Genomic DNA, 14,675 nt, shown 5'->3' on the forward strand with positions numbered 1-14,675 from the left:
TGAGATACTGCTGATTTTCTTCTGTGGTCTGAAGAATTGATTTTATCGTGAAAGCTCTCACCTGTGTTTGAATAAAAGTCTATTTGGATTTTACACTGCTCTTTGCCATCCACTTTTATTGGTTTGCGGTGGTGCTGTGTTTTACATTTTTGTTCACACTACTTGGTTTGTGGTTGAGCACAGCTTTACAGTCAGCAGGACTTGTTTTACCATATGACTTCCTTTTGTGTTGATTTACATAAGTCTTAAACCATTAATTCATTTTTTGACATTATCACAAATGACAGTACAGAGGGACATAATTATTTTTGTATACTCCTTTCGAAAATTTTGGTTCAGTAGTCCATATAGAACACCATTAAGGCAGCTATTAAAATACGCCATGTAGTAGGTCACACAAAATAACCAAATTGGTATTTTTGGTCCAACTGTGCTTGGACTGATTGCTACTGCTAAAGCTATGAAATTCAAAGGGCCCCAGCAAACTGCAAAAATTACAAAAACCATAAACATTGAAAAGAAGTGTTTTAACTCATGGGATTTTAATTTCTGCTTACTGTCTTGTCTAACACGATATTTAACAGCAAGTACTAGTGACCAAATCCTTAAGTAGCAGAATATAACAATAATTATTGGAAATATGAAATGAACTGTCACGGTTGCGATGGTAAATTCAGAACTCACAGTCTGTGCTAAAGTGCAGGAATATATTCGTGGATCATACTGGAGTGAATCAAAAAATAAATGTGGCATAATAGCTAGAAAGGTAAAAATCCATATCAGTCCAATCCAGAAGCATGAGATTTTCATGTTAAATAATTTGTCGTATATCCTGCTATGGCAGATATAGCAGTAGCGATTGATGGCAATTCCAGTAATGCTGAAGACTGAGCCCACAACACTCAAAGCCATTACAAATCCACTTGCCCAGCAGTGATGAAATCCAACTGTCCACCCATCATAAAACATGGCACGTAAGGTTAGGGGATAATGGTACACTGCAATGAGTAAGTCAGCCACTGACAAATTAACAACAAAGATGTTACCTGTAGTAAAGAAAAACAAAAAAAAATCAAATCATATTTCTAATTAAAATGTACCCATTATTTCTATAAATTGTTTTTATCTGAAGAATCTACAAAAGCTTTTATGAACCATTCCTGAAGTTGCAGTCTAATCAGTATTGACAGCTAGGTCTGGAAATAGGCATGTCTTGTTGTAGGGGCTGGTTGGTATAGAACAAATGTTCCTCATCCAGGTTTTCATCAGCAGATATGAACAGCTACCATTATATCCATTACTTCTGTCAGAGGTAGCACAAGATGAAACAGCAATGCATTTCTGCCAGGCTGCATAGATTGTTCTGAGTCAGTGCATATCCAGTCCAGAAATATGAAAAGACAAACATTTGGAATCTGCAAATTACACCCTTTATTGGAAGGAAGTTCTGACTAATGTCTGAAGTATATTGCCTAAACTAATTCCTTGGTATTTCTCAGTTCCCATTGTGAAAGTACACTCAAATGGACAACCAGTTTGTGAATGATAGCAGAGGTCATAATCAGGCACTGTGATTGAAGGCTCACAATTTTTACTTTATCACTGGATCCCTAGATTACCCACTACTACCAAATATGGCCATTGCAGTTTGATGAAAACCAGTGTCATTCTACTTCACTCCATTAAAAAAAATCTTGAAACCCACTCCACTGAATAAAACAAAAAAGTACAGAGAACAATGTCTTATGTGAGCTGTCACACTATAACCATGTACCTCTAAGGTTACCACCTGTCCCACTTTGCGAGGGACAGTCCCTCTTTGGGTGGTTGTGTCCAAAAAAAAAAAAAAAAATGGCAAATGTCCTTGTAGGACATAATTATGTCCCATCCTATGTAATGTAACAGTTGCATAAAATTATTTATTCTTCTAAAAAAATACCTACATGTTACAAACAGGATAAGCAACTAAAACTGCTACAAGAATAAACTTATATTTAAGCAAAGGAAAGTCCCATCCTTTGTACTTTGTACTGGGTTTGTGTCAGCCTGTAAAATCTGATGTGTGTCCCGAAAATGTCCCACTATGGCCATTTGAAAAAGTGGCAACCCTGTGTACCTCTAAATATATTAATTCAAAGATCATACAATAATGCAATTAAGTAGAAACACACTACTATTCTTCGGTAATTTTGCATTGACTACACGTGACATTTGAAGAAACAAGGAGCAGACTGAGTGTAACAGCCAAATTGTTTTCAACCTATTGCTTCATTTCACCTACTAAATATTTCTTTACACAATAACAATATTTTAAAATGTTCAGTTCATTCATGATGATAAACCTGAATGACAGAAAAACTGATACAGTTTTTAGGGTAATGTTATTCATGATCAGCACTTTTAATCAAGCAAAAACCATATCACACACATAAAACCTTATTTAATAAATGCTTTAAGTGCTATTATAAAAATGCTACCTAAAAGCAATTATTCCAATGAACTGATAGGAGTGTCAAACCAGCATCTGAATCACAAATCACTTTAATATGTAGTTTCAAATAGTGCATAACTACATTTTATTGGCTGTTGTGTGATACAATGATTTTATAATAATTCTGCATTTTCAGTGTACTTAGCAAAAAGCAAATGATGCAGAATTATTTTGTTGCTGATTTAGTATTTAATCAATTAACTATTGTTTATCTTCTAATTCTTTTAAACAGTTGCTGAAACTTACATTTTTTAGATCTGCTGTGCCAGGGTACATGGATTTTCATTTGCCCATTCATTAATGAACTGCATAATGCATGCCTACTATTTGAGTATAGCATTTGAGCTATGCACTTTACAACTAATACATATATATATAATATATATGCCTAATATATATGCCTTTGTTTTGAAATGCTAACTAACCTGTTAAAATACAATTGAAAACTATCAATGTTTATTTTCTATTGTCTGTTGTCTAGCAATTAAATACATTGGATTAAGGATATGATCTGTTTACAAGTTTATCCTACAGTCCTTAGTCTGATTCCTTCACCTTTCACTTGCCTACTGGGTGACTATCAGTAAGTACCGTTAGCAGATAATGCTCCCAGATGCCGCTGGAAAGAGACTTGTGCCTACTGGGCTCCCTAAGTTAACAAATGTATAAAAATATGCAAATAAAAACAATGAACTACCATGTCATTTCATTGAAATGAGATCAACACTAACACTTAAATTACATAATTGTTTTTTACTTTTAACATGTGAATTCTTCATACATACTTCAGTTTTACTATCTGATGGCCTTTTTTACACAGTTCTATTTTTACTTGTAGTAAATTATATTTACTAGATAACTGTGTTAAACATTATCCATATGATGTTAGCAATAATGTAAGCCACAGTGGTGCAGCTCACAGCAAGAGGTTCTCCCATTCGATTCTCGGCTGGAGTGCCTTCTGTGTGGAGTCTGCATGTCCTCCCCGCGGTTGAGTGGCGTTTGAAAGACTTGCGTGAATAGGCATGCCTTTGTTGAAGGTTGGGCATTGGGTTGGCACCTTGGCACTTTAAAAATCTACTGCCAGTCATTAGCGGACCGGAGTTCTGCTGTGGCGACCCCTAACCGGGAAAAACAACAATACTATATTTAAGTTGGTGAATGTAATGCCCATCCAGTAACATTTATCTTAATAAAAATGTCATTTTGTTGGCTATAATAAGAGTGTATTCCATATACATCACAATAAATAGATGAAAATATATAATGCTTGCAACAGGCATTCCCATAAATTTCAGTAATGGAAGTAGAAAATTAATCCATATTAAAACATATCTACAAAGATGCTAAATAGAATGCACTAACAGCTCAAGAACATGTTCTGAGATTTGTCAGAAAATAATTACTCAGAATATAAATGAAATGGATTTGGATGGCTTTGCGTCTATTTGCCAAATGTGACCGTGAGTCAGTTCAGTTAACAAAATTTTCTGAGAACAATTTTTTTTAAAGGAACATTATCAAGGAATCCAAGGACCATACAAATAAATCTTTTGCAGGATATGCAGACTTCACAGAAAGAAAAAGCATTTCCAAAATGTCTGCATCTCAGAAAAAAACACACATTTTTTAAGTTATACTAATTACTGGCTATAAGGTCTGCTTCTATAAAAGTAGTCTTTTCACTTAGGTTTTGGACAATGCGATTACTATATTATAGTTTGCAAAATCAGCCCAATGTCATGACTTATCAGGTTATTTCTTGTCTAGTTTATAATTCTAAGTGATGCTAACATTTGTTTGTGATTCAGATTCAGTGATAACACTCCCTAAAATTGCCTGATTCCATGATGCTGTTGAAGACATGGGGGGGTGGAGGGTGAGAGGGGCACTTAGTGATCTAAAAAGGGAAATTTGTTTTATAATTATTTACTACCACAACATAGGTTCTCTTGGAGGACATTTTAAGCTTAGCCAATTTCTTTTTGGTGCTTGAATTAACATTTTCTGATTGGTCATACCTATCCCATGGCTGATAATTGTATATTAGCCCTAGTGAGAATAACTGTGATCATACCGTAGATAATTTGAGGGGACCTTTGTAAGGGATACAGCATTTAGGAACTACCTCTATCCATTTGTGGCATGAGGGGCAATCCTGGAGTACATTTTCTATTACCCATCCTTCGATCCAAGTTGCATTTGAATATAGACAGATGAGATTTGTTTTATTTTTATGGATAGTCTGTTCTGGAACAGGGGTAGCCTCTGTGTCTGTGATGTATATCCATCTCTCAACAACATTCAGTTTAGATACCTGGACTAAGTATTTCTGATGCCATTTGACTTGCTGATGTTCAGTAGGTCCATTTGTATTATGTTGGAGGATGCCTTGCATGCCAGACATGTCACCTCTAAGCACTCTGTAGGATACTGAGTATAGTAATAAATCTTTGAGGTGGTCCATGCAAGACCTATTGTTTAGGACTTGCATCCTTTTAGTAAGGTATCTCTGAAGGTATTCCAATTGTTGCATGGGGCTGGACAGATACATGCCAAAGTGGGCATTATACAAAATGACTGACCTAATGAGAGCTTTGTAAAGGGGGACAACAACATCTCTAGATCTAGTCACAATCAATTTGTTTATAAGCTGTGCAATATAGAAAGGCTTTCTTATGACTTTGGGCACATGCTGGTCAAAAGTTAAGTCACTGTACACACAAGGTCCTAAATGCCAAAACTGTGTCAGTTCTCAGAGGGCATTGTCATGATTTTGACACCAGTTATTATTTGGGACAAACCTTTGTGCATAATGGTTAGGTCATTTGGGGATTCAATAACTGCTCCTAGCTTGTAGTCATCTCAGACTTAGCCGGCCAAAGCCTTTGGTTATTTCCTTTTACTTTTGAGATGTATATGCCAAACAGAAAAAGTCTCAGCACCAAACCTTGGTGGACTCCATTGGTGATTGGTCTCTTCCCCTATTTTGATCTCCTGCATCTTGTGAGCAAGTTGGCAATCCAGCTAGTGATGCAAGTGTTTGCTCCTACATTATTCATCTTTTGTACTACATCTGAGTAGGGGATTGAGTCAAAAGGCTTTGACAGGTCAAGGTAATGTGGTGTGAACTTTTTTACCTTCGTCCATTGCTTTGGTAACAAGAGTAAAGCTTAAAATTGGCCCATTATTTTGAGCCTTTTATACTTTCCTCTGGGCTGTTTTTAGGGCCATGCATATATGTATGCATTCTTTGATTCACCTTCCTGATTGTATTAAATTATATTCCTTGTATAATACAGTACCAGTTGTTAAAATGTGTTTTAAATTTGTAGTTTTGACCAGTCTTCTAGTAAGCAATGAAACAAAATGTATGAACCAATAATGACAAAACTACCCATTTCAGAAAATTTCAACCATAAAAGGCCACTCATACTTCTGTCATTACAATCTGCCAATAATAGTAAATATGCAAAATCTCTGCAGAAGTAAGCTATCTAAATATTTCCACATTAAAGGGATCTGTAACTAATGAAGAGATTGCTGCTAGGAAACAACTTTATATTTCATTGTTTCATCTAAAATAAAGTGGCTGTTGCCCTTGAAGAATAATTTGTCTATGTTACATTAAAAAATGATAAGCACCCCAGCCAAGAATCAAACCAGAGAGCCTCTTGGTGTGAGGCAAAAACACTACCACTGCATCATCCACTTGACACAAGTGAAGCTCTCAATTTCATTTCACAGAAGAAGAAATCTGGAAAAAGCCAGCATTTATTTTTGGGGGGCAAAGGCCCAAAACCAGGGACAAATTTTAAATATTGCTTGTACAATCTTAGAAAGTTGCTAAAATAGTGTTTTGTGTTACCATGTGTTTCCAAAAAAAGATAAGAAGACTGAAACTTAAAGGGCTATCATTATTTAATGAATTCCATTCTCACTGATTTGCCAAAAAAACACAAATTTTAAGAGGAACAGACCAAAAGTATGAGCCAAATATTTTCTGAAAATCTAGACAGTTGAGACCTGTGGACTAAACTCCCTCAATCGCAAGTGGTGGTGTGGATAGAGAATGCAGGCTCCTGTACCTAAGGTACAGGGTTTGAGCCTCCGAAATTCTAACCACTGGTGCATTAAATAATAGTAAAGAATCTGATAATTTACATTTGTCCAACCACAATGCTTTTACAAAATGCATTTAGTATTTTACAGTTCATTGCTAACATACATTCAAAAATCTCAAATACACCTCCTCTGGTCTCTTCTTGCAATTGCAAGAAAAATTATTACCTTAAATTGGAAGAACAAAGAATACCTCTCTTTTACAGACTTCATTTCATTAGCTAAGATTGTTTGTAATAGGGAAATGCAAACAATTGATTCAAGAACTTTATATGTTACACATAAAAAATTATTGTGATTGAAACTTAGAAAACTTTTAGATAAAATGTAAAATATATATGAAATTGTATCTGTTGTGGACTCTGTATATAGTTTTATATTGTTTATCTTGTTTTGATTGTTTATACTTGTTTACATTTCAATATGTTTGTTGTTTTAATAGTAATATGTATTTTATGAAAACATAATAAAAAATTATTAATAAAAAAGAAATTCTAACCACCTGTTAAACATAACTGGGGCATTTTACACACACACACTACATATTCTTTATTTTACTGTTTCCCTGCCCCTTGTAACTCATTCTTCTTATTGTGGAGAAAGTGCATTGTGATACTAGACAAGTAGCTATATTAACTTTTTATGCTAGTCAGGCTAATATTTAAAATATCTCCCTAGTGTTGGCTATTATTCCTTCTGGCATTGCTTGGAAGTCTTCAACATGCCCATTTAAAGTTATTTCAACCCCACACATGGACTCAAATCCATCACTCTCAGCTGTCTCTGATTTTACATAGTCCTACTGATTTTGTCTCTTATGCCTGTCCTATCCTTCATAACTCACAGATTATTACAGCCAGTCAGTAATAAAAGACATTAGAATTCTAATTGTTGAGAAAGTACATTAAGATGTAAGAGAAATCCTTTTTAATTGTTCTTTGTTGTTATAGAGGACTAAAGCCCTGACTTGTTAAGGTGCTGATCCCTGTACCAAGGGTAAAGGGTTTGAATCTTCCCCATTGCATTCATAGTTTAATGCTTCAGGTGTATGTAAGAATTACATTGGTGACTGGTGGTATAATGGTAGTGCAACTCACGTAGGAGAAAGGTATTACCCTGTGTGCTGAAGGTACAGAGTTGAAAACCTTTTCCTCTTGTAGTTCTTTAATGTATTTATGTTTAAGGCAATTGAAAGCACTTCTCCATTGTTAACACAAAATATAAAACTACTGATTTATGTGCCAAAAGTAAAGGATTCAAAAAGTTGCACCACTTTTTTCTTTTAACTTTAGTAAGTGCCTTACTACATAAAAAGTATCCTTAGTGTCTGGTGCACTCCCTTCTCATGCATCTTTTATGTTATAAAAATGTTCTTGTATAAATTGTTTAAGTGACAGGAGGGTGGGACTTCATACATCTCCACAGTGTAGTGCCCCCGCTCATACATCTTTCTTGCTTTATTAACTTATTTAAGTGTTTGTAGGGTAGGAATAAGCATGTAAACTTACTGCCTGAGGTTTCCCATGCCCTGATACTGCAGAATTTGCTTGTTATTCTAGTGTAATCATCTGTAGTGTTTGGAAGTGTAACTGCCCCCATAACACACACACACACACACACACACACACACACACACACACACACACACACACACACACACACACACACACACGCACATCAGCAACTACAGAAATGAAACGGACCACACCCGCAACTACAGAAATTAAATAGAGCACACCAACACCTACAGAAATGAAACAGAGCACACCAGCAACTACAGAAATAAAACGGAGCATGCCAGCTACTACAGAAATGAAACAGAGCACACCAGCTACTACAGAAATGAACCAGAGCACACCAGCTACTACAGAAATGAACCAGAGCACACCAGCTACTACAGAAATGAAATGGAGCACACCAGCTACTACAAAAATGAAACAGAGCACACCAGCTACTACAGAACGGAGCACGCAGCTACAGCCTTGGGGGAACACATAAATAAACCTCTCCTTACTGTGGCAGGCTTGATGTGATCAGGTAGTTTTTTCCCCCACACATGTTTGTGTTTAAATAGCATGTGACGCATGCATGAGTCTTACAGGTCTTGCAGCTGTAAAAGTGGGGGGGGCTGCCTCCCCTCACTCTATGGTTCCGGCACCTATGAGAATTATATACAAACTGAAGATATGTTAATTACAGAAAAAAATGAAAGCTTTACTCAGAACTAAAATATATTTCAGTATGGTTAGTTTAAGTAAAAGCAAACAGAAAACATGCTGCATTAAAATGCATATATTTTCTGTAATCATTTAATAATATTTTTAATAATAAATGAAGACTGTTTTTGGCGTAATGGTTAAGGTCTTCACTTCATAGACACAAAATACAGAGTTTGATTCTGACCTCAGTTTATTGGACAGGCTTAAAATATCCCTTCAGGGCAGTTACCTTAATATTCACTTAAGAACCTATGAACAGTCCTGTATGAATATTATAACAGTAGCACCAATTTTAGTGACACATAAAGGCCACTTATCTTCTGCCCATTTGGTCCAACTATGGCATCACTACAGCTTGTGCCACATATGCAGTCCTTTTTTCCCACGTCTCCTGATGTCAGTTGGTAATACATATACTGTGCATTCTGGAAGACTACCAATGGTTTTGACACTAGTGAACGTTTAAATAATCACCTGCTCCTTTCCACTGGCTTTGACTGACTCATTTGGAGACCTGTTTAAGTGATTATCCACCTTTGAAAACTTACTTCCAAATTTCTTCTGCCTGCTCTCCAATATCTTCACAATGTGGTCCTTTCCTTTCAGTATATTTTCTTACAAAAATGAGTCACTAAAGGTCTTTGTTCTACACCAGGTTATTAGGTGGCAATGTGCATTTTAACTTCTGCCAGTTTGCCTTCATATCTCTTTTTAGTACAAACCCTAAACTTACATTCCACTGTGAATGTCTGCAGTCCTATAGAAGCAGATTTTCCATAACTGCATACAGTGCTTAAAACTCTTTTATTCCATTCATCTCTGCTGATACTTTGTACTTATTTACTTCCCAAGGTCTTCTTACATTGGCTGACCAGTTTCAGGTCACTCTGTGTCCTTATTGCAGATTCCATCTCTGTTTAATAATTCCCTGTACCAGCACTCGATAAATGGGATCATCCTATACACCATCCTAGGATCCCAGAGCCCCTGCATTATAAGTATTTCACTGTGATCCTTACTAATAAATTTTAAATCATTCCATTTAGTTATCTTTCACTTATGCCATTTTAAAGAACAAGAGGAAATATTCACAGCTGAATATTTAACAAAGTATGGATATTTAAGTAACTGAAACATTTTAAACAGCATTTCTTTAAATGCAAACATGAGGTGCTAGAACACTAATGTTCATTTAGAAAACTGCAAATGACCTAAACCATGCAAGAGATTTTTATTTCCAGAAACTTCTTTTCCCTGCTGTATGGTCTGCACTGGTCTTTGATGTGCATCTACTGTTGATGTTCTGCTTGTAATGCAATACTATTTAAGCTTATCTCATTATCAGATAATAATATACGTCATAAAGCTTAAGCGAAACTGCTTGGCAAAATGTATCATGTCTCACAGATAACACTGGCATATGGCCAGTCTTAGCAGAGGGGCTGGTCAGATTCATATATCTCAACTTTCCCTGATTTTCTAGAATGTCCCTGATTTTGACTCATATTTTGCCTGTCACTAAAAAAAATGATTTTCTGGTAATTTACTGATACAGGCATTACAGTTTCATATCTATTGTTCACAAAATGGATGGTAATGAAAAAAACTGTTCTATTAATTTAAGTGCGTTAAACTGATATCTAAAATTTTACTTGATTTTAGCCCTTTCACTGCCATTATTTTTTTGTTTTTATCCCTGAATCTTGAGCAAAGAAGTGGAGAGCTATGGTCTTATTAATGTAGTCTGCTTGCAGTGGTATTTATGCCAAACTAATACCCTTGTCAGGGCTAGTAGATATAATAAAGTCCCAGGCTGGCTCAAATATTTGTACCATAATTATTATATTCACTGAATTATGGGAAAAGCCATTCGGCATATCAATTGCTCTCTCTGTGAATGAACAAGCTTGCATTTTCTTTTTCCATCAACATTTCAGATCAGTTTTACATTTAAATACATATTTTGTAAATACTGTTGAGTCAATTGAAGTAGCTAAGTATTGTATCCCATTTCCCTGCACTGGTAAGGATTGTATCCATCTCCCATAAGCATCCAACATTGGCTTCCTTTTGATATGCTTGCATCATCTTTTATGACCATCTTCTGGACAGTGTCAAACTCAACAATATCCTCCTTCACCTATATTGATTATACATGGACAAAGTGGCATATGTAAGGCCCTAGCAGTGAAGGTAAAGCAACATTGTACCATTTTTTTGATTAAAAGAAAACCATAACTATAAAGAAGCTTGCTGCTGGTTTCCACAGCTGTTTTTTCAATATGCTTCACTAGGTTACGTGTATTGAAATATCTCTTCCTAGGCCTGATCCAGCATTGTAGCACACAGAAGTAAAGCCCTAACTATGATGCAGGTGATACAAGTTTGATTAGTAATGTCTGAGATGCTGGCAGAGATTATGAGTGTGCCTGTCATGAAAGGGAAGGAGGCAGGAGTGTGTTCACAAGGCACACAAGGTAGTTAGATTCTCCAGGCAGAGGCCAGAATAACAAATGCTAAGTGCTTCCTTGGGTGGATGGGGTGACTTGTTAGCATCAGTTCCTTGAGGAAGTAAGGATCAGTTCAGCATTGTCCACCTATTGCACATGTCACCCACAAGTGGATATGCAGGGGTAAGTGAAAGTTGGGAAGAATACTCCTAAAGGAGTATGATGTAGACTCAGAATGCCTCTGTCTCCTCAGTAGCCCTATCCTTAATGAAGTTAGTCTGGGCAAGGCTATGAGGGTTTGGCAAACCTGGCAAATGATGAGGGGGTAACAGAGACCACTGATAGTCAACATCAGGGATGAAAAGATAGGAAAAACAAAACTATCCCTAGGTCCATCTTTTGCTTTTTGCTACTCCCTTGCAGGACTGCTTACAGCACTTATCCCTCCCTAAATGTATAACTTTTTCTTTTCTTCACACTGGTTGTTATTTCACAGGTTCCTTACCATCATCTAGCGCTTATTCACTAGTGGCATTCCTTACTCTCCCAAGGATTTGCCCTTTGTTGCATATGCTTATTTTCATTGTCTATGGAGATTATGGCAACATCTGGAAGGTATGACAAACTACTGCCTCCAAGAAATGCCACTAGATTTAAACACAGCTAATCTCTGGAAATTACATGACCCTGATAACTGGTTCAACAAGGCAAAATGATTCAGCCACTTAAAAAAAGCATAAACAATGCCATATAAAACAAACATTCCTACCTGAAGAGTACTCGTTAAGCTCTCCTTGAAGCTGCCTGGCTTGTGTTGCTACCTGCCTGCTGATCTTCATTACCAACTGTGATCTAACAAGAGATGGTGTATCACATCAAGTTGGTTTTAGTGACACCCCCCCCCCATAGATCCATCCCAACTCATGGAAAGGACAATGACTGACATTCTTTACATGGGACAAACCATATCATAACCCCAATGCAGGGAGATTAAGTCCCTGCACACCTTAACTAATATAACTAATCTAAGCATTGCAAAACCTCAGGCAAGTTATAGAAAGTATTGCCAGTTTCTTGTTTGCTGACTCAGTCTTGCCTTACCTGATATGTCTGAGAAACAACTCACTCTCAGTCAAACATCAGGAAATTCATATGACCTCCATAATTGCATTATTATTTGCTCTACTCCCATTCCCAACATGTCTGCCTATCACCTGATTCCTCACTGTCTCTTTCTGACTGATACTCATTCCAGCATGCTACCTAACTCGATTGCTGGTTACCAGGTGACCTGACGTTGTCTGCTTCTGAGTTATCATTGCTATGTTTCACACAACCCTGTTTGAGCATATTGTCTGTGATGGGCCATGTGACAAGATATTGCCTTCACTCTTCTTGCCTACTGCCAGGAAACTGATCATTTTAAAGGTTATACTACTGACTAGGGTTATAGTAAACCATGAGCCTTTAACTGCTTCTGCTGACATTATTTTGTTATTACTTCCTAGCTATATGTTTTTGAGCATACAGTCACAGAAGTCCCTTCTCAAAACAAAAGGCAGTATCACAGAGAAGTGATAAAAGGCCCTGAGAGATGAAAGAACATCACCTTTGTTAATGATCAGAAGAGGTTTCTAGTACTACAGGGAAATGGCCTACGTGTTTTCAGTATAAGGAAAGATAAGATGTTTTTCATCCACCTGAGTCCAGAAGCAGACTTTGCTGAGAAAGCTTAACTTTCTATTGTAAAATAAGGTGGGCTTATATTAACAAGTGCAGTGACACTACTATCAGCATGGGTTACAGCAGGAAAATCAGGCATACAAACATCACAATGATGTTTCCATCAAAGTTTGGTAGCAGCAGTTGTTGGCTATAAATCAAAGGAAACTAATCATTTCAGAATGTAAGAACTATTGAATAGTGGATCAAAATCCTGGCATGAAGAAATTTTACATTTAGCCTTTTATAAAAGCATAAATTACATCTCCTATAACAGTAATTTTAACTAGATTCACTTCACAATAAATCAGCAAATTTCATAATTTTAATATGTCATATTCAGTGCCGTAATATGTGGGGATCTTGTGTAGCTTGTATGGATACAAAATAAACTAAATGCAAGATTCTCAGCAGATTTCATGAAGCGAATCTTCATGTTGTAGGTATGATAGTTCACAGACAATCCACAGACCATTTGTTTAAAGATGTGATGCATAATCTTTTTGTAGTTCTGCATACACTAGGCTGACATGTTAAATGATGATTTCTATGAAATAGCAAATAACATTGTAAAAATCAGTAAAGTTTGACTTACTTATGTTTTAATTAAAACAAAACCACAGCCACAGGATCAAAATACCTCTACCCAAGTAAACACACCAGGGGGCATAAGGTGTATGGCATAGATAGCTTGTTTTATTTTTATTTCAGGTCTGGTACAGTTTGATACTGCCAAATTCAGTTACTAAATACTACTTATTCCCAGTTCATAGTTTTGCAGTTAGAGAAATAGCTACTAAAGCTGTCTGCTACAAACCAGTAGCAGAAGAAGAATGTTCCTACACTCACTCGTCCCAAGCACAAAGTTCAAACTCACTTTGCAGAGATAAAAGCAGTGACAAAATTGTTTCTTTATACTTCATCTACAAAATAGGATCTGTTGTCTGAGACAAAAATGTATAGAAATGTGCTTGTAATATTTTTTCATTTTTATTTTATAAGAAAAGTAAAACTGATAGGAAGCAATTTCAGATTTAATCTACTTTTTTGTATGTTTAATTTGGCATTTTCTCCACATTTGAGATTCAGTACTTTATTGCCTCTTCTGCAAGTAAAAAATAAATGTAAAGTTGTTTTTCTCTGCTAACAATACCAAAACTCACTTGAGCGTTTCCTTTGATTTTACTCACCTGTGTTTCTGAGTTTGCTGTTTCTGAAGACAGAGAGCATGACTAACGCATTTCCCACCACATCTAACAGAATGACCAGAATAAGAACAGCAGAAAGCATCGCGGTAGTTGGGCGGATAGTACGGCTCTCACTCTCATTACCGTAAAGCTGAATCCTGTAATCTGCAGAAGTCATACTGCCAACAGACATCTCTCTGCTGTGCTGTATATTATATTTTATGAGTAAAAAGGAGTTTCCTAAATCAATGTTTAATCTACTAACAAAATGGTAAAAGTGTAAGTGAATGTACAAAAATGAAGCAGCAAAATGTCATTTGCATATAAAATGCCAATAAATTATGCTGTCTTCAACTTCATGGAGCACAAATGTACTTGTGTGATAAAAAGATTAGTCTGGAATGAAATGAAATTTTTCTGCCTGAGCAAAAATTGAATGCATAAAAGTTATAGACGTGTTTTATAGTAATCAAGAAAACCTAAC

General features: G+C 36.1%; 1 protein-coding gene across 1 annotated transcript; it reads right to left on the minus strand.

The window, feature by feature from the left end:
- Nucleotides 1-258: 258 nt before the first annotated feature.
- LOC122787986 (melatonin receptor type 1C-like) lies at nt 259-14,369 on the minus strand. The gene is made up of 2 exons (XM_044054913.1): nt 14,195-14,369; nt 259-1,046 (listed from the first exon to the last, which is right to left on the minus strand). Exons 1-2 carry the CDS (start codon nt 14,367-14,369, stop codon nt 259-261), a joined length of 963 nt encoding a protein of 320 aa, XP_043910848.1.
- Between the last annotated feature and the right edge of the window lie 306 nt (nt 14,370-14,675).

Source organism: Protopterus annectens, chromosome 13.part0 (genome assembly GCF_019279795.1).
Source record: "Protopterus annectens isolate FY-2018-M chromosome 13.part0, PAN1.0, whole genome shotgun sequence".
In the NCBI taxonomy this organism is placed as follows: domain Eukaryota; kingdom Metazoa; phylum Chordata; order Ceratodontiformes; family Protopteridae; genus Protopterus; species Protopterus annectens.

Excerpts from the sequence above, each read along its gene's own strand:
- LOC122787986 (XM_044054913.1), bottom strand. The coding sequence starts at position 14,369 with ATGACTTCTGCAGATTACAGGATTCAGCTTTACGGTAATGAGAGTGAG. Across the intron at positions 1,047-14,194 it reads CAGCAAACTCAGAAACACAG|GTAACATCTTTGTTGTTAAT; the intron begins GTGAGTAAAATC and ends TCTTTACTACAG.